Consider the following 25223-nt stretch of genomic DNA (forward strand, 5'->3'; position numbering starts at 1 on the left):
GAGATGGAGGCAAAATCAATCGTAATAAATCCATTACTACTCATGAGTAAGAGTAGAAAAAAAAAATCACGCCTGAAGGAACAGGAATTGCTTCCTCTCCCGAATGTTTGGAAGGACAATTGGTTATATTTATACACTGTACACCATGGTTAAAGGTAAAATTGAAAGCGTAATGAATGCAAAGTAAAAGAAACAAAAATAAAGTCTGAAAGCCTTGTCGCTTTACCTTTTCGACTTTCACTAATTGCAGTAATACATTCTAACGCTCCATAAAGCTTAATAATTTCGGATTACGCATCTACAGCATAGAACCATTGCAGACAGTGTAGGGAGGAAATGCAGGCGGCCGAAGCGCGGCCAGCTCTGAGGGATCTGCACCCGGAGCCGCCCCCGCCCAGCACACGAGGCCGCGCTTCGTTCCAATCCTTTATTGTCACCGATAGCGCTCGGTCTCCGCCGAGAGCGGCGGGTACGGGGACAGGCCGGGCCCGGCCAAGGGCCCCGGGCCCGCGAGGGCGCTGCAGGGAGCGGGGCTCAGCAGGGATGGGGCAACGACAGGGGCAGGCCGAGCTCCCGGCCGGCCCGGGGGCCGCCAGCTGCCGAGGGTGGGCGCGGGGAGCCGGGCTGCCCCAGGCGGCAGGGCATGGAGGGGCTGCACCCTGCCCCTTGGTCCCCAAAGCCGGCAGTAGGAGCCTGCGGCCCCACCGCCCCTGGGACACGGGGCCGGGGGGCAGGACGAGTAGTCGAAGTACAGAGTGATTTCGGATGAAGAGTAGTGTTTCACTGGACCCACGGGACCCCTGAGATCCCTGTGCCCTGTGGCTGCCATCAGTCAAACGAGATGAGCTGGGCCTCTCCGCTGCCTGGGGGCTGCTGCCCAGGAGCAGGTGCTGCTGGGGGCTGCTGCTGGGGGGGACCCCCAGCTGGGGCCACCTGGAGCAGAGGAAACAGCTTTGTTAGTGTGTGGCTACCTTGGCATATGCGCCCCACTGGGTCTGACCCCCTGGGTTCGTAGCACTCACCTGTTGGTAGAGGGGCTGCTGCCCAGGCAGGTAGGACTGCTGGGCTGGCAGGCTGCTCAAAGCTGTGTCCTGGCCTGGCAGGGCAGACATGAGACCCTATGGGAATGAGGGGGTGGGTGTCAGAGGGGCTGGGGTACATGCAGCACCCACGGGGCAGTGGTGACTGCCCCCAGCCTCCAGCAGACCTCCCCCAGGATGGCTCCATGGGCTGGAGCCCATGCACGCCTTGTCCCCGGTGGCCAAGCAGGGAGCACTCACCTGCATGCTGTAGGGCTGATAGCCCATGGAGACAGACTGGCTGCCCATGTAGCCCATGGTGCCCGACTGGGGTGCCTGGGAGATGGCTGGCATGCTCTGCGACTGTGAGGCTGCAGTCTGTGGGAAGAGGCTGGTGAGAGGTGCAACAGACAGCAATGGCTCACATCTCCAGACAAGGCCCTTGAGCCCAGAACTGGATCTAATTCCAGCCCACTTCCACAGCAAGAGCAGATCTCAGAACCAACAAGCCCATCCTCCCTCCTGCTCAGAGATCCCATTGCTGAGTTTGGGCACGTTGCCCAGCCCCTCAGAACCTCCCAGCCCTCGTCCCAGTTGGCTGCAGGCTGTGCTGCCTCACTTGCCTGGTAGCCCTGTGTGGGTGTGGGCTGGTAGGATGAATAAGCGGGGGTGGTGGTGGGCACCGCCGGCCCCTGCTGAGGCCCCTGCCCACTGCTGGCACCCGGCTGGTACATGTAGGCATTCACCATGCTGGGATCTGGGTGGAGAGAGCAGAAGTTGGAGCAGCCACCTTGGGCTCACCCCTGCCCGCAGAGGCTGAGCTGCCCAACGTACCAGTCCCGGTGACAGGCATGGCAGTGTACGGCCCAGTTCCCCCCTGCGCAGACTGGTTCATGTACACGCCGTGCATGGGAGAGCCCTCCACGGAGCCAGCTGGGCTGAAGGTGCCGGGGAAGCTGGTGGGCCCAGAGGGCTGGTAGATCACCCCACTGGCTGCGGGCATGGCCTGGAGCTGGTGGGAGAAGGAAAGCCAGCTTAAAGCTGCAGTCCCTGGAACCTGGCAAGGGGAGCCTATGCCAGCAGCTGTACCTGGGCATAAGGCAGTGAGAAAGCTGGCATCTGGGCTCTCATCTGGATGGTCTGCTTCTGCTGCTCCAGGCGCAGCTGCCTCTCCTTCTCCTGCTCCTGCAGTCGCTGGATGGCCAACTGACGCTGCATCTCCAGATACTCCTGCGGGAACAGGGCTGTGGTGGCTGGGAGCCATGATACCACACAGCCTCCCTTGCCAGGGCAGCCATCCCTGCCAGCCCTGCGCTGGGCCACAGTGCAGGCAGGCCTGGAATACCCTGGACGTGCTTCCCTGCCTCACCTGCTTCTTCTGCCTCATGATCTCCAGCTTCTGTGCCAGCTGGATCTGGCGCTGCCGCTCTGCCTCCTCCGCTGCACGGCGCAGCTTCTCCTGGTGCTCCTCCCGCAGCGCGTTCAGAGCCCCACGTGCATCCCGGATCTGGGCCAGTTTGTCCTGCAGGCCTTCATAGTACACTGGGGAGAGAAGGGACAGCCTCAGGAACATGGGGACAGAGCACCTGGACTGCCCCTGCCCTCCACACTAGATTCTCTCTGGTGACACTGCGTCACGGGAATGCTGAACCCTGACACTATGGAGGGTACACCCATGCCCAGGGCAGCAGCTCCCCCCGCTCCCACGCACGCCTGCGCTCATCCAGCTGGTTGAGCAGCTCCAGCAGCTGCGGGTGCATGTTGTTGATGGACTGGAAGAGGGACAACACGGCAGAGTCGTTGGTGATGCTGCGGCCTCGCATGTGGTTGCTCTTCATGCGGTTGACGAACGTGGTGACTGCATTCTGCAGTGCCTTCAGGAACTGCTCGTGGTTCTCCTCGGACTCACCATTTTGGTACTGCTGCTGGAAGGAAGGATGGGGCAGCCAGTCAGCTGTGACCTCCCAGTGCCAAGAGGCAGCAGCCAGCCTGCAGAGCCCAAGACTCAGGTGCTTCTTGCCCCTCGGTAAGTGCCAGGCCCAGGCACAGGCCCCCTCTTACCTCAACCACCCCAAGAGGGGCAGGGTGGGCCTCCCCAGGCTGCACAGCTGGCTCTGTCAGGGACAGGGGTGCTGATGGTGTGGGGCTCTTGCGAACCTCCTCCTGTTTCTTCTCCCAGTAGTTGCGGTTCAGGTACCGAGCCAGCTGCCAGGAGAAGGAAGATGAGCATCACTGCCTTGCAGGAGCAAGCCTGTGCTGCAGACTATCAGGGCCAGGATCCTTACCTCTGGGTCAATATCCTCAGCCAAGGGAGCAGAGGAATTCTGGAAAGAGACAAATGGAGAAATGCAGTTCAGTAAAACCAGAGATCTCCAGGTCCCACAGAAATGTTCAGCTCAGACCTGGCCATGTATGACCACCAGTGCTGAGCACCAGTGAGAGCCTCAAAGGGGACACAAGCTGCGAGTGGAGGCACCTAAGTCCTATCTGAGAACACACCTTCTTGCTAAAAAACAGTGAACAAGCAAGGGCTTGAATGGGGCAAGTATTTTCCCTCAGTAAGGGGATTAAATTGGAGCCAACCAGGGCAGACTTGGGCTCAGGAAGAGGCCTGTGTCCAGCCACTTCACGTCCAGGAGCTGCCACAGACATACCATGGGTGGGGAGTAGAGCGTGCTGACTGGGGGAGCCGATGATGTGACAGGAGTGGGCTCAGCCTTAGGGTACATGGAGTAGGTTGTTTTCTGCCTCTGCAAAAGAGAAAAAGAGTCTAGGATTCTCCAAACCAACCACAACACAGCCTGTGCCCAGCTCTGCTTTCACACACTCCACGGGCTTTGAGTCTTGCTCACAGCAGGACATGTTCAGAGACCTGTTATGGCCCAGCACAGATGGGCTGAAGAGCAACAACCCCTCCCAGATCCCAGCAGCAAACAAACCATTCTCTCCTTCTCCTCAGCCTCTGACTGAGACAAGGCAATAGCCAGCTGGAGCTCCTCTTCCTCTTGCAGAGCTGTCTCATCACGCTTCGGAGGCAGCTGGAAGTGGAAAGATGAGGAGGTGGTCAGTAATGGGATCAACAAACAGGTCAGGACCACCTATGGGGCAGGTGCTCACCTGGGACTGCTGAGAGAGAGGGCTGGTCAGGTACTCAGGGGGCAGTTCAGAGGTGGCAGCAGCTTTACCCTCAGTTTTCCTGTAGTGACAGGTGATAGTATGGACTGAATGATCCCTTCCCCGCACCAGAGCCCAGCTCTGCACTATGTTCCAGCAGCAAACCCCACTGCCAGGAAGGAATAGGGCCCAGCCCAGCCTGCACAGCAGTGAAGCCCTCGCTGTGCTCTGCAGGGAGCTAATTCAACACCATGCTTCCCCCCTCCAAGTCCCAGCTGTTGCAGGCAAAGAAACCCACCACAAAGGGTACTGACTTGTTGAGATGCTCATAGCAGGGCTCACAGACTCGCACTTCCTTCTCAATCCCAAACTTGGGGATGGTGGAGTATTTGGAGGAGCATTTTCCACAGAAGATCTGCCCGCAGGCCCGGCAGTGGTGCTGTGAAGGACAGGAGACATGAGTGTGATGGCAAGACATTCCTTCTCCTTTAACCAGCATCACTCAGACACTCCTGTCACTTCCCTGCCAGCAGCCAGGAAACATGGTCTGTCCCTAGCACATTTCCACACAGCAAGTCCTGCAGGGAGTTCTGCAAGTCCCAAGGGCTGTGTAGAGCAGGGAACCCAGAGGGGCAGGAGCTGCACCCACCTTCCGCGTCACAACGCCAAACTGCACGCGGCACCTGTGACACTCCTCTGCATCCACCCAGTCTGGAGCCTGTAGGGGTCAAGGGAAAGGGCGTAAGGAGGGAGAAGTGCATCTGCACCGGACCTTTCAGGAGCCCTGATGGCTAACAGGGCTCTCATGTCTCATGGGGGAGACTGGAGACATTGCAGCTCAACAGGAAATATTTATTTCCCTCAGTTATCTCCTCTCATGTTCCTTAGAGACTGCAATGCTTTCCCAGTCAGTACAAGATTTGCTAGGAAAGTGTCTGCACAGCAATCACTTCAACAATGCCCTGCTGCCATGTCCAGCCTGCCAAGCTGCTGCAAGGCCAGTGAGCAGGAGGAATGATGAGTCTGACTCCCTGTCCTGGTCAGTTCTCCCAGCAAGGTCTCCAACCCGCATAAAACGGAGGAACGCAAGACCTGCAGGTTTGGCAGGAAGGGGATGGGAAAGCAGGTCTGCCCCACAGTGCCAGCTGCTCCCCCCACCACAGAGCTCACCCTCTCTGCAGCAAACATGGCATCGCTTTCCTTGAACTCTGGGAAGACGTGACCTGCGGGAGAAGAAGTGGAGCCCCGTTGTGAGAGGAATCCTCTGGCACAGGGAGGCCATGTGCCTGCAAGCTCATGCCATAGGTGCCAGCTCTGCAGCACCTCTCGTCTTGACCGGTACCTCCCTCTGACACACCAGAAACAGGCTCCCCTCAGCCATGGTCTGAAGACAATCCCCAGATGTTTCCCTTACACAACCCACAAGGGACATCATAGACCTCTGGATAAGGTTTATTATTTCTCAGTTCTTTGAACTGAGGGGGATAAAGAGCCCAGCAGGCAGGGCTGAGAGTTTCAGCCCTTGAAGGGCCAGAGCTTGGCAACACCAGCTCAGGATGGTGGACCGACCCTTCAAGCTTGTGCCACTGCATAGAGTTTGTGATGCACAGAAGGAAGCAGAGGCAGCAGTGTGTCCCTGCCCTTGAAGTGCACACTGCTGTCCTGGGACAGAAGGGAAAATGTCACACCAACACCGTGTCAGCAAGTGTGAGTGTGGACCCATCCTGGGAGCAGGAACAAAAGCCTGTGAGGAAGGAACTGCCCCACAGCAAATCCCTCCCAGAGGACACGATGACTTGCTGACAGTCTCCCCAAGAACAGCTGCAGCTCCTGCTTTTCAGGTTTCCTTGCCAGCCCCAAGGCACTGGCTGGGCTGGAGGCCCAGAGCAAGGCTGCCCTGGTCCTGGGAAGACTGGACTGTCCCATGTCTGCAGCACCCTGAAGGGTTCATTGGGTATTGGGAACCAAAAGCTCAGTACTGCAAGTCCAGACTTTGCTCACACCAGGCAGGGAACTGCCGAGGCAGAGCTGCTTCACCAGTTGTCCCCTCACCTGTGGCCACAGTCCTCACCTTCAACCTTCATTATCTGATAGGTGTCCTGCACCACCTTGTACTTGGGCTCATTGCGGAAGGCATGAGCCCAGGCCTGGATGAGGTACAGGATCTTACTGCGGACACTCGTCTCCACTTGCCTCTGTGCAGGAAGGGAGGAGAAAAAAACATCACAGAAAATGTCCCTGAAACCCTAAGGATGGTGTGAACCCCCTGAAGAGAAGCCAGAAATACCATTCAGGAAAGAGAGACTTTAAGAGTACTCGGCAGAGGCAAGAGCTGTCAGAAACCTGCAGTAAGGACAATGCACAGCACAGACAACAGACCCCCTCAGCTGCCCCACTGCACCCTCCAGCACAAACAACAGAATGTCCTTTGGAGCAGCACAGACCAACTAAACAGAGCTGTGGCCTTGATGCTTAGAGCAAATGCCCAGCAGCTCTGTCCACCTCCTCACCAGAGCCACCCATCCCACACTCAGAACACGGTGGAGCCCCAGCTGCCCCGTACAGCACAGCCCGCCTGGCCTGCCCACTGACAGTGGTGGAGGTGCCTGCAGGGTGTCAGCACCTCCACTCCCGGAGTTCTCCAGCCATCTCAGGATGTGACACAGCGAGGACAGCTGGGACATCTGCCCTTTGGACGCAGGAGCAACTGCATCACGCTTCAAGGAACTGGAGGAAAGTTGGCAAGCCTGTTCTGACCTCAGCCAGCCTCAGCCTCGCGTCATCAGCTGCCCAAATGATCACATCCACATGACTGGCTGTTCCAGAAATCCCCAGGAAGCACAGGAGCTCTGTCAAGCTCTGATTTTAGCCAAGACCTTGGTCCACACAGCATCACTTACTGACAATTCCGGGTGCTCCAACTTCTAGAACGTTTGGCAAAATCCTGCATTCCATACATGTCACAGCCCTGATATGGACTGTTTTACCAGCATTGGGTGTTCATGAGCAGCAAAGTTCCAAGTGTGGGAGGAGAATGGAGCAGTTGGGAAACTCCTGAGGCAGGCAAGGACTGAGAGAACCACAAAATCCCTGGATCTGATTCAATCTCCTTGGCCCTTGGAGCAGCTGTGCTACCACACCTGGCTGTCACGCTATGGCAGTGTTCCTGTCTCAGAACATCCTGCAGGGAGACTGAGTCAGCCCTAACAGGAAGGTGACAGGAGAAGACACTTTGCTCGGTGTGTGAGGTGACAGGACTCACACAGCTCATCCTCCAAGGATCTGGGTCACCTGTTTGTTTGTTTCTGGTGGAAGACAGAAGCTGTAAGAAGGAACAGTACGATCCTAATAAGCTCTTGTCTGGGCATTGCTGTTCTGAGCTGCAAGCTGGAGACAGGAGTTCTCATTTCCACTTCACCAATGGAATTCCCCAGTCCAAGGACACAGGAAGCTCCAGCAGGCATCAGACTGCTGACAGCTTGTAACAACAACTTGCCAGTGCCAGCAGCCATGGTCACATCCTGCAGAGGTCCTGAACAACTCGACATGCCAATGAAACGGCCATGACACAGAGGCAGCTCCAGTTGGTTTTTCCTTTGTTTCTTGCCTATGTGTCTCACATTGCTCCATGAGAGGGAATTCACCTCGCCACTGCCCAGGTCCTTGGTACAGGTGCCAGGCCGTCATCTGTTTCCCTTTGCTGTCCAAACCCAAGTGTTGCATCCAGAAGCATTTCTCATGGAATGGCCCAGGCCTCTGCAGCACATTCCTGCCACTTCACAGTACAGACAAACCTCTGCTCCCACCACATTTCCTCTTCCCAGAAGCCCTCCTTCCTTGCCTACACTCACCCTTTCACACCACACGATAGTCTGCTCCTTTCTAACGCATGTTTCCAATTTCCCTTCTGCTCCTTACCCAAAGAGGACACGAGAGGACACATACATTTCTTCCTGCTGCTGCTGCTTTTCCACAGGCAAAAAAATGACAGTAAAATACATCTATTTACCTTGAGTATTTCCTTCAGCTCCTCCATGGTCTGTTTATTGGCCACCTCATCATGGACTGTTTGGCCACAGTTTTTAACGACCGACTCCATGACCTGCAAGGCCCAAGACAACATCAGCCCAGAGCTTCCTGCCTCCCTTGCAACTTGTGGGGGTCCCAGCACACATTACAGGCTGAACACGGGACACTACTTAAGCAATGAGGTGTGCTGGGGACATGTCAATCCACTCCCTGCAGCTGTCCTTCACCTCTGTGAGGGGCTGGGGGCCTTCTGCTCTGTGGAAACCAACCCCAGGGAGAGCAGCCCAAGTCTCAGCTTTGCCTGTTCCAAAGCCAAGATGGAACTAAAGCATGAAGGGCCTGACCTGATCACCCCAAAACCTCTGTGCCAGTCAGGAAGAGGCTGGCTCCACACTGCGCAGCAGGAAGCTGTGCAGCCTGAAGGCAGGTAGTAAGAAGCCCCCGCTGTGCTCCCAGCCAGGTGCCGTTACCTCCAGTGCGTACAGGGCCACGTGGGGATTCTTGTCATTCACCTTCTTCTTGATGGCATTGACGGCGTATTTCGCTCTGGGTAGGGGAAGAGGGGACATGTTCTCAGGGGATCAAGGATCTGGGGGGAGATTCCGCCTGCTGCTGATAACGCACCAATCCCCACCCTGACACGAAGGGCACAGTTAGCTCAGGGGTACACGATTCACTGAGTGAAACCGGGAAGGAATGAGAGCACTCAAGCTTGAGCTTCCCTGGGGGTTGCAGGCCAGGGGTAATCTGCAGCTCCCAGGGTCTGGGAAGCACACAGCACAGCAGGGTGTGCTGTACAGCCCCTCTGATGCTCCTATGGAAGGGCACAAGGAGACGTGTGTTGCCACGGGCTGGCAGGTCCGAGACCCTCAAAGGGTCGGTCCCTCCTTGCACAGACAGCGGAGCTGTGCCCACAGCACGTCGAAAGCCCAGGAGCACTTACTGGGTGTCTCCCTGACGGATCATGTCGCAGATCTGCAGGATGGATTCCCAGTCTGTCTCCAGCAGGAGCTGGCTCGTGGCTTTATCTGCAATGAACAAACGCACCGGGCCGCCGTGAGCGCTCCGGGGATAAACCCAGATTCCACCCGGAAACCCTCCCGCCTCAGACACGCCCGGGCGCTCGGTAACCTCGGCACCGGCCCGGCCCAACCGGCGCCGTGCTCTGGGCCCGCCTGCTGCCGGGGCCGAGCGCCGCGGACCCCGACCCGGTTCCCGTCCGGCCCGCCGAGGGAGCCGCCCCCGTACCGAGGAGCCGCTCGAAGGTGCCGCCGCCGCGCCCCATGGTGTCCGCCCGCCGCCGCCGCTCCGGCCCGATGGCTCCGGCCCGGTCCGACCCCCGCCCCGCCGCGGCCCTTCCGCTTCCGGCTTCCGCCGGGGCGGGGCCGCTTCCGCCGGGGCGGCTCCGCCATGGCCGCGGGGCGCTGCCCGCCCACCTTCCTGCTGCTGGGGGCGGCGGGCGGCGGCAAGAGCCTCCTGGTGCGGCGGCTGCGCCATATCCGTGGGGCACCGGGCACCGGGCACCGGGGAGGGGCGGGCGGGGGTCGGGGGCGGGCCCCGTGCCGTTCCCGGAGCCGCTGCGTCCTTAACGCCAGGCACAGCTGAGCGCCGAGGAGCCCGCGGAGCTGGGCGAGCCCCCGGCCACGCTGCCCACGGTAGGTGCGGCCCGGCGGGGCCGAGCGGCGCCGGGACGGCCGAGGCGCTCCGGGGAGAGCCGCCGGCAGCCGGGCGCCTGTCCCGCAGGTGGGCACCAACCTGACGGACCTGCGGCTGCCGCGGCCGGTGACCGTGCGGGAGCTGGGCGGCTGCATGGGCCCCATCTGGCACAGCTACTACAGCGAGTGCAGCGCTCTCCTGGTGAGCAGCACCGCGCACCGGCCCGGGGCCACGGTCCCGAGGGATGGACGCGGGGAGAGGGGCTCCCGGGGCTGGCGGCGGCCGGTCCCCTCGGTTTCGCCCCGTGGTGGGATCTCCCTCCTCCGTGCCCTGCTCTGGCCCAGCCCGGGCCGGGGTTGCTCTCGGCACACTCGCACCCCGCTTTTCCTTCTGCCCTCCAGTTCGTGGTGGATGCCTCCAACCCCAGCCAGGTCTCCTCGTCCTGCATCCAGCTGCTCTCTGTCCTCTCTGCAGCGCCGCTCGCCTCTGTGCCCGTCCTGGTCCTCTTCAACAAGATGTGAGGAGGAGGAGGATCAGCCGAAGGCTGGGGATGCCAGGGAGCAGCGGCTGTGCTTTGCTGCACTTCCCAGGCTAGAGTCCCCTGAGCCGGGGCAGGGGAGCCATCGTGGCTGGCTGGTGCAGCTCCCCTCTCCCCATTGCAGTGACCTGCCCTGCTACATGTCACTGGTGGAGATGAAGTCACTGTTCCGCATGCAGGACATCGTGTCCTGTGCTACGCAGCCCATCACGATGCTGGAGACCAGCGCCCGCGATGGCACCGGCCTGACCGATGTCCTGCAGTGGCTTCGGACCACCCTCAAAGAGCCCTGCTGACCCCAACCCTGCCAGGTGCCTGTGGCAGCCCTGGACAATCCTGTCACAGGAGGTGGTGAAGGAGCAGCTGCCCTGCCTGGGGCTGGGAGCAGAGCCCAGGACAGTGCCTTGGGCTGTTGATGGACTGGATCCCTGTGGGACTTCACAGTAAAACTCCCACTGAACTGTCCAGGCTGGTGGCTGCCCTGTGCTCGAGGGGAAACCCTGGGCTTTTGGGGAAGGGACAAGCAGAAGCCACAGAGGCCAGACCATGCTGGCACCTCCAGGCACAGGAGAGGTTTCTGCAGTGGGGCTGGGGGCTGCAGCAGCACCTGGGGTGCTAAGCATGGGGTGGATCAGGTCCCCTGGGTTTAAGACTGAGTGCATGTGGGGCTCCTGCCAGCAGCTCCGTCTGTGTGAGCCCAGGCACAGTGGGGTGACCCTGGGGAGGGTGTGGAAGGACGGGGCGACCCGGGTGGGTGTCAGGAGCTAGGGCACAGCACTGGGGTGCTTCAGTCAGGGATGTCTCACAAGCTGCAGCAAATGCCAGCCCACAGCTGCTCTCCAGCAGTCACCTAGGCTCAGGCAATCTCAGAGTGGGTCATCCCAGAGGACATGGCACAGGCTTGCATCCAGACAGTTCTGGACTATCTCCAGTGAGGAAAACACCACGCCCTCTTTGGGCAGTCTGTTCCAGTGTGCCGTCATTGGCACAGGGAAGTTCTTTTTAGTAGAATATCATAGAATATTGGAGGGGACGCATCAAAATTATATTCAGGTGGAATGTCCTCTACATCAGTTTCTGCTTGTTGCTTGTCCCATTGCCTGGCACCATGGAGTAGAGCCTGGTCCATCCACTGACACCTCCCTGCTGACAGATGGAGAGGTCCCCTGTCAGTTGTTTCTCCTCAAGGCTGAACAGGCCCAGCTCCTGGAGCCTGTTCTCATTAGAGAGATGCTTCAGTCCTGTCACAGTCACTGTAGCCTCTTCTGGACCTGCTCCAGGAGTACCATGTCCCTCTTGTCCTGGGAGCCCAGAACTGGACACAGCACTCCAGCTGTCGCCTCACGAGGGCTGAGTGGAGGGGCACGACCACCTCCCTTGACCTGCTAGCGATGCTTTTGTTAATTCACCACAGGAAGAGGTGTGGCTGCAGAGAGAACCTGCCCTGTACCCACACCACAAAGCAGTGTCTGTCCATGCTGGGCCTGTGCTCATGCTGATGGCCCAGCCCAGCTGGGCAGGCAGCTGCTGCAGCTGGCAGCCCTGGTGCCAAGTCACAGGGTACTGGTGGCTGCCCGTGCCTGGCACGTGGCACAGCACACCCTGCCCAGTCAGTGCTGTGGCAGCTGCCATCCCAGGGCCTGGAGCTGCCAACAGCATGACACGGAGGGGAGTGGTTCTTGGTGCTGGGGGCTGCAGCCATGGCACCGTGATGGTGAGTGCCAGCGTGGTGACAGTGGCCTTTGCTCCAGCAGGGGAGAACTGGGCTCTGCCCCAGGCAGCCCCATGGGAAAGCAGCTGGTGCCAAGGAGCCCGAGCACACCCTGACACTGCTGCTGAGTCACCACCACGAACAGCACTGACAAACCAACCCTACCTGCCTGCTTCCAGCCCAACAGGTCCTGACACCAGCCAGAGCACTCCTGCACAGCAGCACTTTAATGGGCCAGGTCAGCTTGAGCCCACAGGGTCCCTGCCCAGCCCAGCATCAGGCATCGTGGTGATTCTTCCAAGTCCATCTGACCATCCAGCGCAGTGGGTGCAGGGCTGCTGGGGGTGGCCTGGTGACCTTGTTTGTGGGACTGAAATCAAGCCAGCTGCTCTCCTGCTGAGCCAGGCACTGGGCTGGAGCTGGGTCCATGCCTGGCAGCTCCTGGCTCCATGCTTGCTGTCCCTAGGCAGTGTGAAGGTGGTTGTGGAGAAAGCTCCATGGTCCCCAAAGGATTCAGAAAACAGCCCAGGCACATGGGCAGGAGGGAGAGCTGAAGTAGTGAGCCCCCACGGAGCAGGGGTGTGCTGGGCAGGCAGTCCTGCGTGGAGCTGTGCCCTGGGGTGTGACAGCAGTCCTGCTTCTGTGCCTACTGCATCCCAGCAGCTCCAGGCAGCAGAACCACCGGCACCCCTGTGATGCAGCATTCCCAGTGACATGGCCCAATGGGTCCTTGGCAATGGCAGGAGGGGAGGATCTTCCCCAGCACTCCATGGTCCCCCAGCTTCCAGTGCTGACAGATTCAGTCCCAGCTGCAAGCAGAGTTGGTTCCATCCCATTCTTTCCTGCGGAGCTTCACACTAGGAGGACAGAGTCCCTAAGATCCCAAATGGCAGAGGGGACTCCTAGGTGTCATCTCTCTCTGGGCCCTTTTTCCAGACTTGCCCCCATCCTCCTCCCTGTCCCTGGGCCTCAGGGATGCACTGAGGATCGTGCATCCCTTGGGACAGGCAGAGGAGCATCCGTGCTCAGCACCGCTGAGTTCTGGGTGCCCTGGCAGCCCCTCCCCACTGCCCTTCATGCTGGCCTCACCTGGGACTCAGAAACGTCTGCGTCTCTGCTCGTAAATGGAGCGGAGCTTCTGAATGAGAAATACCTTATCTTCCCCTTCCTGCAACATCAGAGACTGCAGTGAGCAGCAGTGGGGTGGCTGAGTGGCAGCACTGCTGGGGCCAGAGCCTGAATTGGCTGGGACTGGGCCAGGCTGTGGGGACGGGCAGGGGCAGCGCTCACGCACGTTGGCAATCTGCTCCTGGAGCAGGCAGATGATGGTCTGGCGGCCTCTGACCACCTGGAGGTTGAAGTAGATCACAGCTCTGCAACGACAGCAGGGATGGTGGCAGCCAGGCAGGAAGCTGAGGGACACTGTGCTCCTGGCACTGAGACTGGGCACAGGGATCTGGAGTGACACCTTGGCTCCCAGCCCCGCTCATAGCTGTGACAGCAGGACCCTCAAAGCGGGCCCAGGGCGCAGCCTTGGGCTCAGCTCCATACTCACATCAGGACCACAGACAAGAAGAACAGGAGGCTGGTCTTCTCCAACAGATGCTGGTAGAACCAGGTAAACCAGGTGATATTTGGGTTGGACTTCTCCAGCACTAGCACCCAATTCTTCCCTGACTCGTAGATGGTTTCCAGCCCCCGGAAGGGACCGCAGGTTTCTGACGGCTGCACCCTGAGCAAACAGACAGCAGGGCGTTCAGAGCAATGAGCAGCCCAGCAATTACAGGCTGCAGCCCAGGGCACTGCCTGTCTCAGATGTCCAGCTCTCCAGGGACCCAGCCTCACTGTGCCTGGCATCCCCAGGGCTGGGCAAGGGAGTCCTCATCCCTGCCTCCTGCAGCAGCAACAGCTGGAGAAAGTGAGCACAGGCCAGCAGCTGGGAGGCAGCTCCCTTGCCTGGGGCAGCACCTCATAGCCTGCAGCTGGGGGATGCCAGGGACACGGGCCATGGTCTCCCCAACCCTTCCTTCTCCAGGCAGCCAGGGGTCCTGTGCCCTGAGCCATGGGTACTCACGACCAGATGGTGTAGGAGAGGAAGGCAGCTGCACCCAGGAAGGAGGGGAAGCACAGCAGAGTGATGAACGTGGTGCTCATGCGCGATGTTTGCCAGGGCTTGCTGGGGGACTGGCAGTTCCACATCAGGCTGGTCTGTGGATAGGGAGCAGTGTCCTGTGGGCTGCCAACTCCTGGAGAGCAGTCTGCACCCTGCTGCCCCTCCCTCCCACCCACTGGGAGCCGAGTGAGCTCAGTGACATCCTGGCCCCAGAAACTTCCGCTCAGCCCCACAAGGACGAGGCTGCTCCAAGTGGCACCACTGCTGCAGCAGAGGCTGATGGTGACAGGGCACAGCATCCCTGCAGTTTCACCCCACGGGGAGCTGCAGGGGGGATATCACACCTTTTTGATATAGAACAACAGCAGCAGCTTCAGCATCTGCACAGCTGGCAGGAGTGGAGCGAAGAGAATGCCCAGCCTGGGAGCACAGGAAAGATGAGCTTGCCTGGGTCTGAGCCCCAGGGGACACCGTCATGGGCACAGCTACAGCACCCACAGGGCTCCTGGGGACTACAAGGCATTTCATTTGCTAGCAGAGAAAGGAGCCACACCAGGCAGAAACATCTCACCAGGTCAGAGTCTGCCCATAGATCAGCTCCAGCACATTTCGGGCGATATCAAACTCTGGCCTCTGCTTTGTCTTCAGCCTCTTCTCCAGGATTAGCCTGGGTAGAAGTAGAACTCTGCTCCCACATGCTTAGGGGGACTTCACACCCCACCTTCCCCCTCTGATGGTAGCGGAGCCCGGGTGCACCAGAGAGCTGTGACCATGCAGGGATGCCACACTGGCAGGGGAACATGTCTTGGGGTACATTACCTCCAGATCAGCTCCCCAAAGAGTGTGTCCAGCAAGGTGAATATGAAATCCATCACCATGAAGCGATACAGGTCCTGCCCCACACAGGTCTCCCAGCACTGGGGAGACAATCAAGTGTGGCATAGAATCACAGAATGGTTTGGGTTGGGAGGAACCCTAAAGCTCATCTCTTTCCCTGTCCTGCCATGAGCAGAGATATCCTTCCATTAGACCAGGTTGCTCTGAGTCCTGTCCAACATGGCCTTTAACAGTTCCAGGAATGGAGCACCTACAGCTTCTCTGGGAACCTATGCCAGAACCTCACCACTGTCACAGGGAAGAATTTCTTCCTTGATATCTAATAGAGAAGATGCCACCAGCTGCTTGCACAACCCCATGCTCAGCCCAGCCCTCCACAGCAGTGATGCTGACCTCCTCTGTCGAGCAGGTAACGCCACGGCTGAGCCACTGGTAGCACAGCAGGACGAGAACCATTGTCTTCAGAGTGAGGTTCCTGGGGAGCAGGAGCAGTACCACAAGTCCCTGAGTCCAGGGGATGGGGGCCAAGCCCCACAGATGGGGTGCCTGGCTCCAAAGCCTTCCTGCCTGCCATAGGTGCAGGTGCAGAAGGCTCCCTCCACCACAGCCCCAGCCAGCCCACCTGATGATTGCCACGTAGACCTGTGTCACCGGGGAGTCCTGCTTCTCCCACATGGCCAGCAAGTTGTACAGGCGGGGCATCAGGGCATTGAGGAGGGACACCACAAGGGGCAGGACCAGCAGAATGGCTTCTTGCTGCCATCTGCCACTGCCCTGTGCTTGTTGCTCCTGCTGAACCTGGTGAGCAGGTACCGGGGTGAGTGCACAGCTGTTGGCAGCCAGGTGTGGAGTCCTTGGGGGGAGCAGCAACTGCCCAGACCAGGAGCAGAGCTGCAACAGGGCAGTCCCTGCCTCTCTCCCCAGTATCCCAGCCCTGTCTCTCCAACCCCAGGGCAGGGGATCCCAGGGCAAGAGGCAGCACTCACCATGTGCATGTGTTCTGAGAAGTGGTGCACGGCCAGCACACAGCCGAACACCGAGGCCAGGGCCAGGACCCAGGCCAGCAGCACTACGATGCGGTGGCCCAGGCACTGGCAGCAGCTCTGCGTGTGGGAACGGGAGCGCTGCTCCACCAGCAGCACCTGGAAGAGAGCAGTGGCACAGCTGCCAAACCCACTTTGGGTCCGGAGCAAGGTTTCGTCCCACCGCAGCGCAGCGGGACCCAGAGGGCTGATGGCCAAGGCACTAGTGCAAGGTTGGGTTCTGGGGTGTTTTGGGTTAGGGTTAGCATTGCCCAGCTCCTCCACCTTCAACTGGGTGCAGATGTTCTCACACTGCAGCTTCACCGAGCGCCTCTGGATCACCTTGAAGTCCCAGGCACAGAAGACTTTGAGGGCCAAGTCCCCTGTGGAGCTTCCCACGCTCTCCCAAAAAGAGCGGGACACACTGCAGCGAGGTGAAGGGCATTAGGGATTGGGGCTGGGTGAAGGGGAAGGCTGGCAGTGCCACAGGTACTGCTGACCCACCTGCGCACCAGCAGGATGCAGGTGACAAGGAAGGAGACCCCAACACTGAACAGGTAGGCCAGTGGCAAGTTGTACGGGAGCAGGGGGACTGCGAGGGGGCAGACGCTGCCCTTGGGACTGGAGGTGCAGGGGTCATTCAGGGTGATGTTGCTGTAGTAGCCGTAGTAGAGCAGTGAGTGGGTGAAGTAGCCCTGCAGGAAAGCACACGATGGGCCCCATGGTGACCTCGGCAGGGCTCGCAGCCTCCTGCTTAGCCTGGCACCTGTGCCAGCCTCAGGGACACAGAGCCTTGGGCTGGGGCAGCACCACCTCATGCACCCACAGCACTGCTGGTCCTGGGGCCCAGGCTGTGTGAGGGCAAGAACTGGGGTATTATTGCAGTGGGAAAGCAGGGCTGCCCCCCAGGCTTGGAGCAGCCTCTGGCCTGGGGGTGCCTGGGCCATGCTTACCGCTCCTGTGAGGAGCTCGAGGCCAGTGAAGGGCTGGGGGCCAACCGATGCAGGGGGGTACACGGCCTGCATGACCACCACAAAGGCCAGGAGGATGAAGAATGAAAAGAAGTTCAACATAAGGAGGGTCTTGAGGAAGAGGAAGTAGCAGAGGACACTGGAGCCAAAGCGGCGACCGATCTGCTTCAGGGCATAGTGCCAGGGCTGCGCAGTGCGGAGCAGGGAGAGGAGCCGGTACCAGAGACCTCGGCAGCCCTGGGGACAGGAAAATGGAGAGAGCAGTGGGGCCGGAGCCTGCACTGGAGCCCTCACAGCCTCTGTGCAGACCTGCGCCCCTGACTTACGAGGATGACGCAGACCTTGGACCAACCACAGGGTGAGGAGGGGGCCCAGTAATGGGTGCGCTGCCTCAGGGGGTCCCTCTGCCTGCTCAGCTGCCGCCTGCCCAGAAGAGGGGTGTCAGAGGGTACCACAGGTCCTGGGACAGCTCTGGTTGTGGGAATCTGGCACTGGTGGAAAGGGTCCTACCGGAGGATGCGTTTCTCCGCCAGGCTGAGGGGCATGGTGAGCAGCATGTGGCTGCACTGGCTGGGTGAGAGGTTCAGCAGCTCCTTCACCAGCAGACACCGCTTCTCTGGGGCACAAGGGGCTCAGTGGGACATGGCTGGCCAGGTCATGGCATGCCAGTCCCTAACCCAGTGTAGGGACAGTGGCCAGCATTGCCTTCTCACAGTCTGGGGGACTCTCACCTTCCAGCGTGGCCCTGCTGGGGTCCGTCTCCAGGTCGTACTGGCGCAGGCTGGGCCGTGCTGCACGGCAGAGCTGCTGCAGGGGTGGGCGGCTGCTCCGGCGCCGCAGCCGGGCCGTGCGGTTGCAATACTGGGAGATGATGGCCCCAAGGTTGCGGCCTGTGGATCCAAGCAGAGCAGGGGTTGGGAGGCTGTGGGAGAGCAGGGCAGGCACGACAGCTCTCCAAGGGGTCTGGGACCTGGGGGAGACTGGAAAAGGGGGTGGCACCTACCGATGGTGCAGCTGGGCATGCTGGCCAAAATCTGCAGGGAGGCAGAGGAGTAGCTGGGGTGCTCCTCACCTTGCCCGGGCTCTGGCCAGGTCACAGCAGAGGCATCTGGAGTAGCCAAGTAGGCTGGGGACTCTGAGAGAGGGAAGGCAGGATGCAGAGAGCCCATGGCTCATCCCTGCTGCCCTGCTCCAGCACGTAGGCTAGATGTGTACTCTTCCCAGAGCACACATCATCCCCTTCTCCAGGGATGCTTTCTGTGTCCCCAAGATCCGGTCTGCCCTGGACTGCCCTGCTCTGCACTGGCCAAGGCATCAGTAGGCTGCTATAAATGCTCAGACCACAGCATTGATGTGTGACACAGCTGGCCCAGGCAGAGGGATGGCCCTGGGCACACACACTGTCCCCAGCCTGCCCTGGCTGAGGCTGCTGCGCTTTACCTCTGCCCCTCTCCTGCAACTCCAGCTCCAGCCCTGCCTCGATCAAGCTGCTCTGCTCCAGGATGAGCTGGTGGAATGAGGTGTGCAGGGCACTCTCGTTGTCTGGACTGGTCTCCTGGCTGCAGGAACACGGGGACATGGTGGCACGGACACCCGGTGCCTGCAGGTCGTCCCTGGGATGCAGCTCCCGGGCCACGGCAGCGGGGAGGATGACGCTCACCCATCACTCTCGGTGCCCTCGGGGACGTGGAGGGTGATGGAGGGCGGCTGGGACATCCTGCGAGGCCGAGCGGGTCCCCTCGCGAACAGACGGGCGCACTGGTCCCGGCCCCGGCAGCCGCCGCTGACCCGGCTCCCCCGGCTGCCGGGCCGCGGGGCGGGGATGGAGCCGGAGCCGCTGCAGGGGACAGGCGGGATCGGGGAGTCCGCGGGGCTAAACCGGGACTTACCCCGGGTCCAGCCCAACCGGGCTTCAGGAAGGAAGAGAGGGCGGATGGGGCGGCACCGCTCCCGAGCGGGTTCCGCCCGCCGTCCCGGGACCTTTCGGGTCAGACACGAAGCCTCCGAGCTCGGCACGGGAAGGGCCCGGAGCGGCCCTAAGAGGACACATCGGAACAAAGACCCCCCCGTGCCCCCCACCGTGTTCCCCCGCCCAGTGCCGCCTCCTTCCGCCCCTGCTCTCCCTCCTCCACCGCCCTCGGGCTCCGCAGCTCCCCGGGCGAGCTAAGGCTGCCTGGGGCAAGCGGCCGCCCCGGGGCTCCCCGTCAGGCCCCGCTCGCCCCGACACCGGGAACCGACGGGACGCTCCCGGGCGCTCCCGCTGTCCGGGCGGGGCTCGCGTGGGTGCGGATCTGCGGGGAGGGTGGGGATTCCCGAGCCCTGCCCGTCCCGTCCCATCCTTCTCGCCGCCTCCCGGTACCGGGTGGGGGCGGCGGGAGCCCTACAAAAGCCCCCCGTTTCCCCGTGGCTGCGCTCACCGGGGCCTGTCGGCGGCCGAGGCGTGGGGCCGGCGCTCCCCGTCCCCCGTTACACCGGGGCGGAATGAGGGACGGGGCGGGCCACCGGGACACGGTGCGGGACCAGCGCGGCGCTCTGTGCCCGGGCGGGGGAGCCGCTGTCCCGCCGGAGCGAGTCCGTCCGTCCCGCCCCGGCACTGCCGGACCGCCAGGCCCGGCCCTCCGGGGGCGGTGCCGCGCAGGAGCGGCGGCGGAGCGCGATGGAGGGCGGCGGAGGCGCCTACGGGGCGGCCAAGGCCGGCGGTGCCTTCGACCTGGTCCGCTTCGTGCAGCAGCCGCAGGTGCTGGCGCGGATCGTCAGCGCGGTGAGTGGGGCGGGACGGGAGAGCCCCGCCGGGACGGCGTCCCCCGCCGCAGGCCGGTGCCCCTCGGCCGCGGGGACGGGCAGCCCCCGAAGGGCTCCCCCCGGCCTCGGTGCCGCCCACCGAACATCGGCTCCGCCCCGCAGGTCTTCGCCCTGATCGTGTTCGCCTGCCTGGTCGGGGATGGCTACACGAGCCGGGCCGAGGACCCCCGGCTCTTCTGCATCTTCAACCACAACGAGGACGCCTGTCGCTACGGCATCGGCATCGGCGTCCTCGCCTTCCTCGCCTGCATCTTCTTCTTCATGGTGGACGTCTATTTCCCCCAGATCAGCAACACTACCGACCGCAAGTACCTGGTCCTGGCCGACCTCGGCTTCTCAGGTACCGGGGCCGCGGGGCAGGGCTGTGCCTGCTGTCGCTGCCACAATGGCCGCCTTGTCCCGTGACGTGGCTGCCGGTGCCTGGCGAAGGGAGTCGCTCCCGTCTGGCGTGCTGCCCGCGGGCCACGCGCTGCTGCTGCTGCTGCTGCTGCTCATGCTGCTCATGCTGCTCATGCTGCTCATGCTGCTCATGCTCATGCTGCTCATGCTGCTCAGTGCCCGAGGATTGCCTGCGCCAGCCTGCACGGTGGAGCAGGGTCTGGCCCCGGGACTGCCCAGGAGCAGCGGGACCAGCCCTGGCCCCTCATGCCACTTCCCCCCCCACAGGTCTCTGGACCTTCCTGTGGTTCATCGGCTTCTGTTTCTTGACCAACCAGTGGTCCTGGACACGGGCCGAGGATGTGTACATCGGAGCGGACTCTGCCCGTGCTGCCATCACCTTCAGCTTCTTCTCCATCTTCTCCTGGGTGAGTGAACCGCTCTGCCCCACTTGGGGGGAGAGCAGAGGGGCCCCCTCCACTCCACAGCCTGGAATGGCCTTAATGCTGCTGCCTCCTTCTCTCTGCAGGGACTCCTGCTCACCTTCGCTTACAAGAGGTACAAAATGGGGGTGGAGGACTTTGCTCAAAGCTATGCCGACCCCAGCCCGGAGGTTTCGGCTCCCTACTCCAGCTATCCCAACATCAGCCATGAGAGCTACCAGCAGCCACCCTTCACACACACAGCGGATGCCCCAGAGGGTTATCAGCCACCACCAGTGTACTGAGCCCTGGCTGGCACCCGTGGGACAGCTGTACCAGTGCGATTCCTTCCACAGGGTGGGGGATCTGGGACTTGGAGGGGACAGTGGGGTGGGAGGGTGACGGCTGCTTTTTTGAAGGTGACTGGGCCTCTTCATGGGTGCAGGAGGGGCTTCTGCCTGGTCCCAGAGCTGAGATCCTCACTGGAGGGTCCAGAGCCCAGTGTGTGGTGGGTGATTTGCAGCTGCAGGAGGTTGGGTATGTGGGAGGCCTTGACATGTACGAGCCTTTGCTTTGGCTGTGGTGCCTTGGTGGTGGGGTGTGGTTCACAGCCCCTGACCCTGGCTCTGCCCTGTGACTGTTGCCCTGGCCCATCCTGTCTCCTGTGCCTTCCAGCCCTGCTGGCTGCATTCCCCCAAGTGCCATCTCTCACTGCCCTAGCACAGCCAGGCCCAGCTCCTGCCTGTGCTGCCTTTCTGTGCCTTCCCCCATGAGCTGCTTCTGGGTGAGCTGTTGCCAAAGCCCCCTCTTCTCTTGCCTGATGCCATGCTGTGCCTTCCCCCAGCCCGCTCTGAGCTTGGCTAATGCAGTTTGGGGTCTGTGGGAGCAGTGAGCAGAGTCCTCAGCAGGGCTGTGGCTGAGGACAGTCCTGGAGCACTTTCTTTCCCTCGTGTGCCTGCCTGAGTGCTGCCTCTGCTGCTGTTGGGCTGAGCTCCTGCACCCTGGCCACACCAGGAGCCTGCGGGCCGTTGTCTCAGGTTGTGTTTGCTGCTGTGCTGTGGTAAAGCTGTTCCCAGCAGCCATGTGGGCCATCACTGCTGGGGCCAGTGTTCAAGTAGTTGTCACTGTAGGGTTGAAATAAACTTTTTCACCAAGCCACCATGTGAGCCACCAAGTGCCTTTTGTCTCAGGGGAAGCAAACGAGGCTCCTGCCTTCTGCCCCCGTGGGCTGGGGGGGTCAGGTGGGGCACTGCAGCCCATGCCAGCTGCTGTGCTGCTCACACCACACTTGTGCTGGTGGCTATTTTTAGGCCACCCTCCTCATGCTCCCTGGTCTGAGAGCAGCCCTCCCACCCTGTGACTACTGCAGTCACCAGCCCATGCTGTCTCACTGGTCATGGCCAGGAAGACTTAGCAGAACACTCTGGTAGAAAATACACACACAGGTTCATTAAGTTATTTATTAACCTAAAGCAGCAGCAGCACCTTCCCCAGCCCGGGGAAAAAGGCCAGGCCTGGCAATCAAGTGCTTGTGAGTACAGTTATTCTCACCTGTAACATGGGGGCAGCAGGGAGAGTTCAGGCAGCTCTTGGAGCCTTCCAGGGCAGAGCAAACAGCAACCCTGGACTCAAATGCAGAGGTCTGGCCTCACCAGAACAAAGAGCTACTGCTCAGAGCCTGTGGATGCTGGCTTCCCAAAAAAAACCGCTTTTGCAGGGAATAAGGAAGCAACAACCTTCCAGAATCTGAGTCAAACAAAGCAAAAGAATCCTTCAGTCAGCTTAGAGCAGACTAAGAGAGTGAGCCTTGAGAATTTTGGAAGGCTGAGGAAGGAGCAAGAGACATGACTAGAATGGAGAAGCAGCTCCTCAGAGGAGAGCCCCTTTACCAAGCAAGTGGATCTTCCCTGGAATAATTGTCCAAATCTTGGTAGATGAAACTCTGAGCCTCCAAACCCCTCAAAGGTAGCATAACACCAAAGTGGCAGCACCAGCCCTGAACCTGAGAAAAACTGCCCTGAATTTGGAGAAGGCTCTTCCCTGGGCCAGTTCCTCCTAAGAGGCCCTGCTAGAACACAGCCAGCCCTTTGAGGGTCAACACCTCAGAAGAGTCAGCTGCTAGGCCTCCTTCACCTTCTTCTGTTTCAACAAAAATCGACAGGGCAGTAACACTAATGAGCATGCTGGCAGAGGGTTTGGGGGCCTGCCCAGGCCTGGGCTGCCAGGTGTGTCAGTTTAAAAGCTGTGTCACAACTCTGTGACAAGGGACAAGTCAGACTGTTAAAGGAAACTAAAAATTGCATTTAAAATACTAGTGGCTGTACATTGTCTTGAGAAACCTGGAATTTAGCAACAGCACACAAGAGAAGGGCTGCACTCACAGGTACCAGAAGCAGCACCAGTGCCAGCCCAAGCATGCTTAGGCCGCTGGGAGAGTTGGCCAGTGCCACTGTGAGCGGCAGAAGAGCTGCAGGAGCGCTGTGGCTGGGCTTGACGTGCAGAGCCCCAGGGCCTGTGTGTGGCAGCATCAGTAACTGCTTGTCTCTTTCCTTGTTCTGAGATAGGAACTCATTCTAGCCAGGCTTTTGCTTCCGCTTCCACCAGCATCAGGTTTGGTGGATCCTCAGTTGCGGTGCTGGCACGGGGAGGTTGGGTAGGGAGGGCTGAGGCGCTGGACAGTTTGCTAAAGTAGAGAGAGGCAGACCCAGTGCCCGCGAGCCACAGAACTGAGCTCCCTTCCCCTCCATTTTCCAGCAGTCAAGTGAAGATCTTCCGAGGGGCAGCTGTCTCCAGCTGCCTCAGGCCCAGGGGCACGTTCTCCTTGTTCTCTGTCCCGGCCTGCTGGGGTCGCTTGCGGAAGTAGCAGGCTCGGCACACAGAATGGTACTTGTCAGCTCCTCCAATCACTTCAACCTGGCAGGGAAATTTGGGGACTGACTGCAGAGCCCAGCTCCCTGGAGGGAGTCTCTCTGTACCAGCTGGACTGGCAAAGTGAAAGAGTTTCTGTTCCAAGGTGACTCACCTCCTGCTCTGCTCCCAGCCTCTTGGTGTAGGAGGCCTCCCGGAAGCACTCCATGCACACAGCGTTCAGCTTCACCACGCTCTCCGCCAGTGGCACCAGGTTCAGGATGCTCCCAAAGGCCTGGGCGAGACAACAGGGAAGGAAGATGCTGCTGGGTGGGTTCCACAAGGGACCCAAAGCAGTTGCTGTACCAAAATGACTGTTTTACCTTCCTCTGGAAAGTCCCATCCAGAGCAGCAACAATGATGGTTTTCCCAGTGTTTGCCATTGTCTCGCAGAACTCCACAATATCTGGGAACTGGAGGGGGTACAGGCACATTGTAAAGAAGGATGGGGGGCAGCACTTGGCTCCAGATTCCCCAGTGCATGCCCAGACAGCAGCACCAGGAACAAGGAAAATCAGAGCCATGTGCCCTGTCTGTGAAATGGGCTCCAGTCCCACCCTCCTGTCTGCAGGGACTGTGGGGAAGGAGGATTTCACTAAAAGCACAGGCCACATGGATCAAACTGCCCCAAGGGATTATTTCCCACCCTGTCCTACAAAGGACGCAGACCCTGGTCTGCACAGGGTGTACCGAGGAGTCTGTGTCCCTCAGAGCCCAGGAAACCCACCCCAGCCGTGCACTTACGAACTGGCCCTCATCGATGCCGATGACGGCGGCAGCCAGCGCCTCCTGGTAAACGTCCTGGAGGAGCCCGGCAGGCAGGGCCTCCATGGTGCTCCTGTGGGCAGGGAGGGAGTGAGCCGGACAGGCCGGGCAGCCCCGTGGAAGTGGGGTGTCCTCCTGCCCCGGGAACTCACTTGTCGTGTGTGGAGACCCCAGAAGAGCTGTAGCGCGTGTCCTTGGCATATTTCACCAGCAGGCACCGGTACTGGGCGAGCTGGAACCGCCGCACTCGCCGCATGAGTTCCGTGCTGCAAGACACGGTGTCAGCGGGCCTGGGCCTCAGCCCGCCGCCTTCCCGGGACCCCCGCCCTGCGCCTCCCGCTCCGCGCCTACCTCTTTCCTGAGAACATGGGCCCGAAGATCACCTAAGAGCAGAACGATGGGGTCAGAACAGCAGTCAATGGGACGCTCCGGCTCCACCCAGTGCCGGTGGGGCCCCCTGGCCCCGCAGCCCCCTCAGCCCGGTACGGTACCTATATCTGCCCCCCAGCCCGATGCGCGGCTGCGTTGCCGTACCTGCATGTGCTCCCACACCGGTGCCCCAGGGTGGCAGCTGTATCTGCCCCCAGCCCGTGCTCGGGTGACACCGTACCTGTATCTGCCCGCGGGGGCGGCTTGGGGAGCCGGGGTGGACACCGGGCACCGTCAGGCAGTTCATGGCGGACTGCCGGTCCGAGCCCGCGCGCTCCGCTCCGGCGCGGCCCGGTCAGCCAATCGGAGGAGGCCTCTCACCCACGGGCCGCTGCGCTAGCCAATCGTGAGAAGGCTTGCGCCGCCGCGCGCTGGCACCGCCCAATGGGCTTGAAGGCGCCAAAATTTTTATTTCTCCCAGCCCGCCGGCTCCGCCCCCGGTCCCGAGTGGCCAATGGGAAGAGGCTCCGCCCCCCGACTCTGGCCTCGCCTCCACGGCCTGGCCCCGCC

General features: G+C 60.7%; 5 protein-coding genes across 13 annotated transcripts; 2 read left to right on the forward strand and 3 right to left on the reverse strand.

The window, feature by feature from the left end:
• Window positions 1–87: 87 nt before the first annotated feature.
• HGS (hepatocyte growth factor-regulated tyrosine kinase substrate) lies at window positions 88–9504 on the reverse strand. Of its 2 annotated transcripts, none has more exons than XM_015645950.3 (21): window positions 9411–9504; window positions 9106–9190; window positions 8633–8708; window positions 8143–8235; window positions 6205–6328; window positions 5304–5356; window positions 4783–4851; window positions 4448–4572; window positions 4137–4215; window positions 3959–4057; window positions 3674–3769; window positions 3305–3343; window positions 3081–3224; window positions 2731–2941; window positions 2389–2561; window positions 2109–2249; window positions 1854–2031; window positions 1643–1776; window positions 1281–1397; window positions 1023–1118; window positions 88–933 (listed from the first exon to the last, which is right to left on the reverse strand). In XM_015645950.3, the coding sequence occupies exons 1-21, from the start codon at window positions 9445–9447 to the stop codon at window positions 829–831; spliced, it is 2274 nt and encodes a 757-aa protein (XP_015501436.1). In that variant the 5' UTR covers window positions 9448–9504; the 3' UTR covers window positions 88–828. The 2 variants fall into 2 exon arrangements, with proteins under 2 accessions (XP_015501436.1, XP_015501435.1); XM_015645949.3 differs by having other exon boundaries at window positions 2731–2944.
• A 44-nt stretch (window positions 9505–9548) lies between these two features.
• Window positions 9549–10821, forward strand: ARL16 (ADP ribosylation factor like GTPase 16). Its single transcript, XM_015646069.3, has 5 exons — window positions 9549–9657; window positions 9762–9817; window positions 9906–10019; window positions 10220–10335; window positions 10481–10821. The coding sequence occupies exons 1-5, from the start codon at window positions 9573–9575 to the stop codon at window positions 10650–10652; spliced, it is 543 nt and encodes a 180-aa protein (XP_015501555.1). The 5' UTR covers window positions 9549–9572; the 3' UTR covers window positions 10653–10821.
• Window positions 10822–11322: 501 nt separating this feature from the next.
• Window positions 11323–19574, reverse strand: TMC6 (transmembrane channel like 6). Of its 8 annotated transcripts, XR_004499744.1 has the most exons (22): window positions 19428–19538; window positions 18671–18847; window positions 18451–18569; window positions 18014–18145; window positions 17742–17900; window positions 17521–17626; window positions 17337–17433; window positions 16993–17247; window positions 16544–16734; window positions 16325–16463; window positions 16004–16159; window positions 15640–15887; window positions 15411–15492; window positions 15000–15097; window positions 14752–14847; window positions 14525–14600; window positions 14142–14275; window positions 13623–13799; window positions 13362–13415; window positions 13157–13235; window positions 12233–12924; window positions 11323–11502 (listed from the first exon to the last, which is right to left on the reverse strand). XR_004499744.1 is itself a non-coding variant. In XM_015646061.3 (21 exons), exons 2-21 carry the CDS (start codon window positions 18724–18726, stop codon window positions 12307–12309), a joined length of 3000 nt encoding a protein of 999 aa, XP_015501547.1. In that variant the 5' UTR covers window positions 18727–18847; window positions 19428–19538; the 3' UTR covers window positions 11380–12306. The 8 variants fall into 8 exon arrangements, 7 of the variants coding, with proteins under 7 accessions (XP_015501547.1, XP_015501548.1, XP_033374565.1 ...); XM_015646061.3 differs by having other exon boundaries at window positions 11380–12924; window positions 15640–15815; XM_015646062.2 differs by having other exon boundaries at window positions 11380–12924.
• A 57-nt stretch (window positions 19575–19631) lies between these two features.
• Window positions 19632–21771, forward strand: SYNGR2 (synaptogyrin 2). The gene is made up of 4 exons (XM_015646068.3): window positions 19632–19771; window positions 19915–20152; window positions 20479–20618; window positions 20720–21771. Exons 1-4 carry the CDS (start codon window positions 19667–19669, stop codon window positions 20915–20917), a joined length of 681 nt encoding a protein of 226 aa, XP_015501554.1. The 5' UTR covers window positions 19632–19666; the 3' UTR covers window positions 20918–21771.
• A 287-nt stretch (window positions 21772–22058) lies between these two features.
• On the reverse strand, window positions 22059–25005 carry TK1 (thymidine kinase 1). Its single transcript, XM_015645451.1, has 7 exons — window positions 24895–25005; window positions 24636–24667; window positions 24437–24550; window positions 24264–24357; window positions 23843–23932; window positions 23635–23754; window positions 22059–23525 (listed from the first exon to the last, which is right to left on the reverse strand). Exons 1-7 carry the CDS (start codon window positions 24958–24960, stop codon window positions 23370–23372), a joined length of 672 nt encoding a protein of 223 aa, XP_015500937.1. The 5' UTR covers window positions 24961–25005; the 3' UTR covers window positions 22059–23369.
• Between the last annotated feature and the right edge of the window lie 218 nt (window positions 25006–25223).

This window comes from Parus major, chromosome 18 (genome assembly GCF_001522545.3).
Source record: "Parus major isolate Abel chromosome 18, Parus_major1.1, whole genome shotgun sequence".
In the NCBI taxonomy this organism is placed as follows: Eukaryota; Metazoa; Chordata; class Aves; order Passeriformes; family Paridae; genus Parus; species Parus major.

What these genes read in the sequence shown, in the direction of transcription:
- HGS (XM_015645949.3), bottom strand. Translation starts at nt 9,447, where the DNA reads ATGGGGCGCGGCGGCGGCACCTTCGAGCGGCTCCTCG. An exon ending in TGGCCCTGTACGCACTGGAG is followed by an intron (nt 8,236 to 8,632) that starts GTAACGGCACCT and finishes TGGGCCTTGCAG; the next exon opens with GTCATGGAGTCGGTCGTTAA. An exon ending in TCATGAGGCAGAAGAAGCAG is followed by an intron (nt 2,250 to 2,388) that starts GTGAGGCAGGGA and finishes CTGTTCCCGCAG; the next exon opens with GAGTATCTGGAGATGCAGCG.
- ARL16 (XM_015646069.3), top strand. Translation starts at nt 9,573, where the DNA reads ATGGCCGCGGGGCGCTGCCCGCCCACCTTCCTGCTGCTGGGGGCGGCG. An exon ending in CCTGGTGCGGCGGCTGCGCC is followed by an intron (nt 9,658 to 9,761) that starts ATATCCGTGGGG and finishes AACGCCAGGCAC; the next exon opens with AGCTGAGCGCCGAGGAGCCC. An exon ending in CCCCGGCCACGCTGCCCACG is followed by an intron (nt 9,818 to 9,905) that starts GTAGGTGCGGCC and finishes CCTGTCCCGCAG; the next exon opens with GTGGGCACCAACCTGACGGA.
- TMC6 (XM_015646062.2), bottom strand. Translation starts at nt 18,726, where the DNA reads ATGTCCCAGCCGCCCTCCATCACCCTCCACGTCCCCGAGGGCACCGAG. An exon ending in TCGAGCTCCTCACAGGAGCG is followed by an intron (nt 16,735 to 16,992) that starts GTAAGCATGGCC and finishes GCTTTCCTGCAG; the next exon opens with GGCTACTTCACCCACTCACT. An exon ending in TTACCTGCTCGACAGAGGAG is followed by an intron (nt 15,098 to 15,410) that starts GTCAGCATCACT and finishes TTGTCTCCCCAG; the next exon opens with TGCTGGGAGACCTGTGTGGG.
- SYNGR2 (XM_015646068.3), top strand. Translation starts at nt 19,667, where the DNA reads ATGGAGGGCGGCGGAGGCGCCTACGGGGCGGCCAAGGCCGGCGGTGCC. An exon ending in GGCCGACCTCGGCTTCTCAG is followed by an intron (nt 20,153 to 20,478) that starts GTACCGGGGCCG and finishes CCCCCCCCACAG; the next exon opens with GTCTCTGGACCTTCCTGTGG. An exon ending in TCTTCTCCATCTTCTCCTGG is followed by an intron (nt 20,619 to 20,719) that starts GTGAGTGAACCG and finishes TTCTCTCTGCAG; the next exon opens with GGACTCCTGCTCACCTTCGC.
- TK1 (XM_015645451.1), bottom strand. Translation starts at nt 24,960, where the DNA reads ATGAACTGCCTGACGGTGCCCGGTGTCCACCCCGGCTCCCCAAGCCGC. An exon ending in GGGGTCTCCACACACGACAA is followed by an intron (nt 24,358 to 24,436) that starts GTGAGTTCCCGG and finishes CCCTGCCCACAG; the next exon opens with GAGCACCATGGAGGCCCTGC. An exon ending in GGCTGGGAGCAGAGCAGGAG is followed by an intron (nt 23,526 to 23,634) that starts GTGAGTCACCTT and finishes TTTCCCTGCCAG; the next exon opens with GTTGAAGTGATTGGAGGAGC.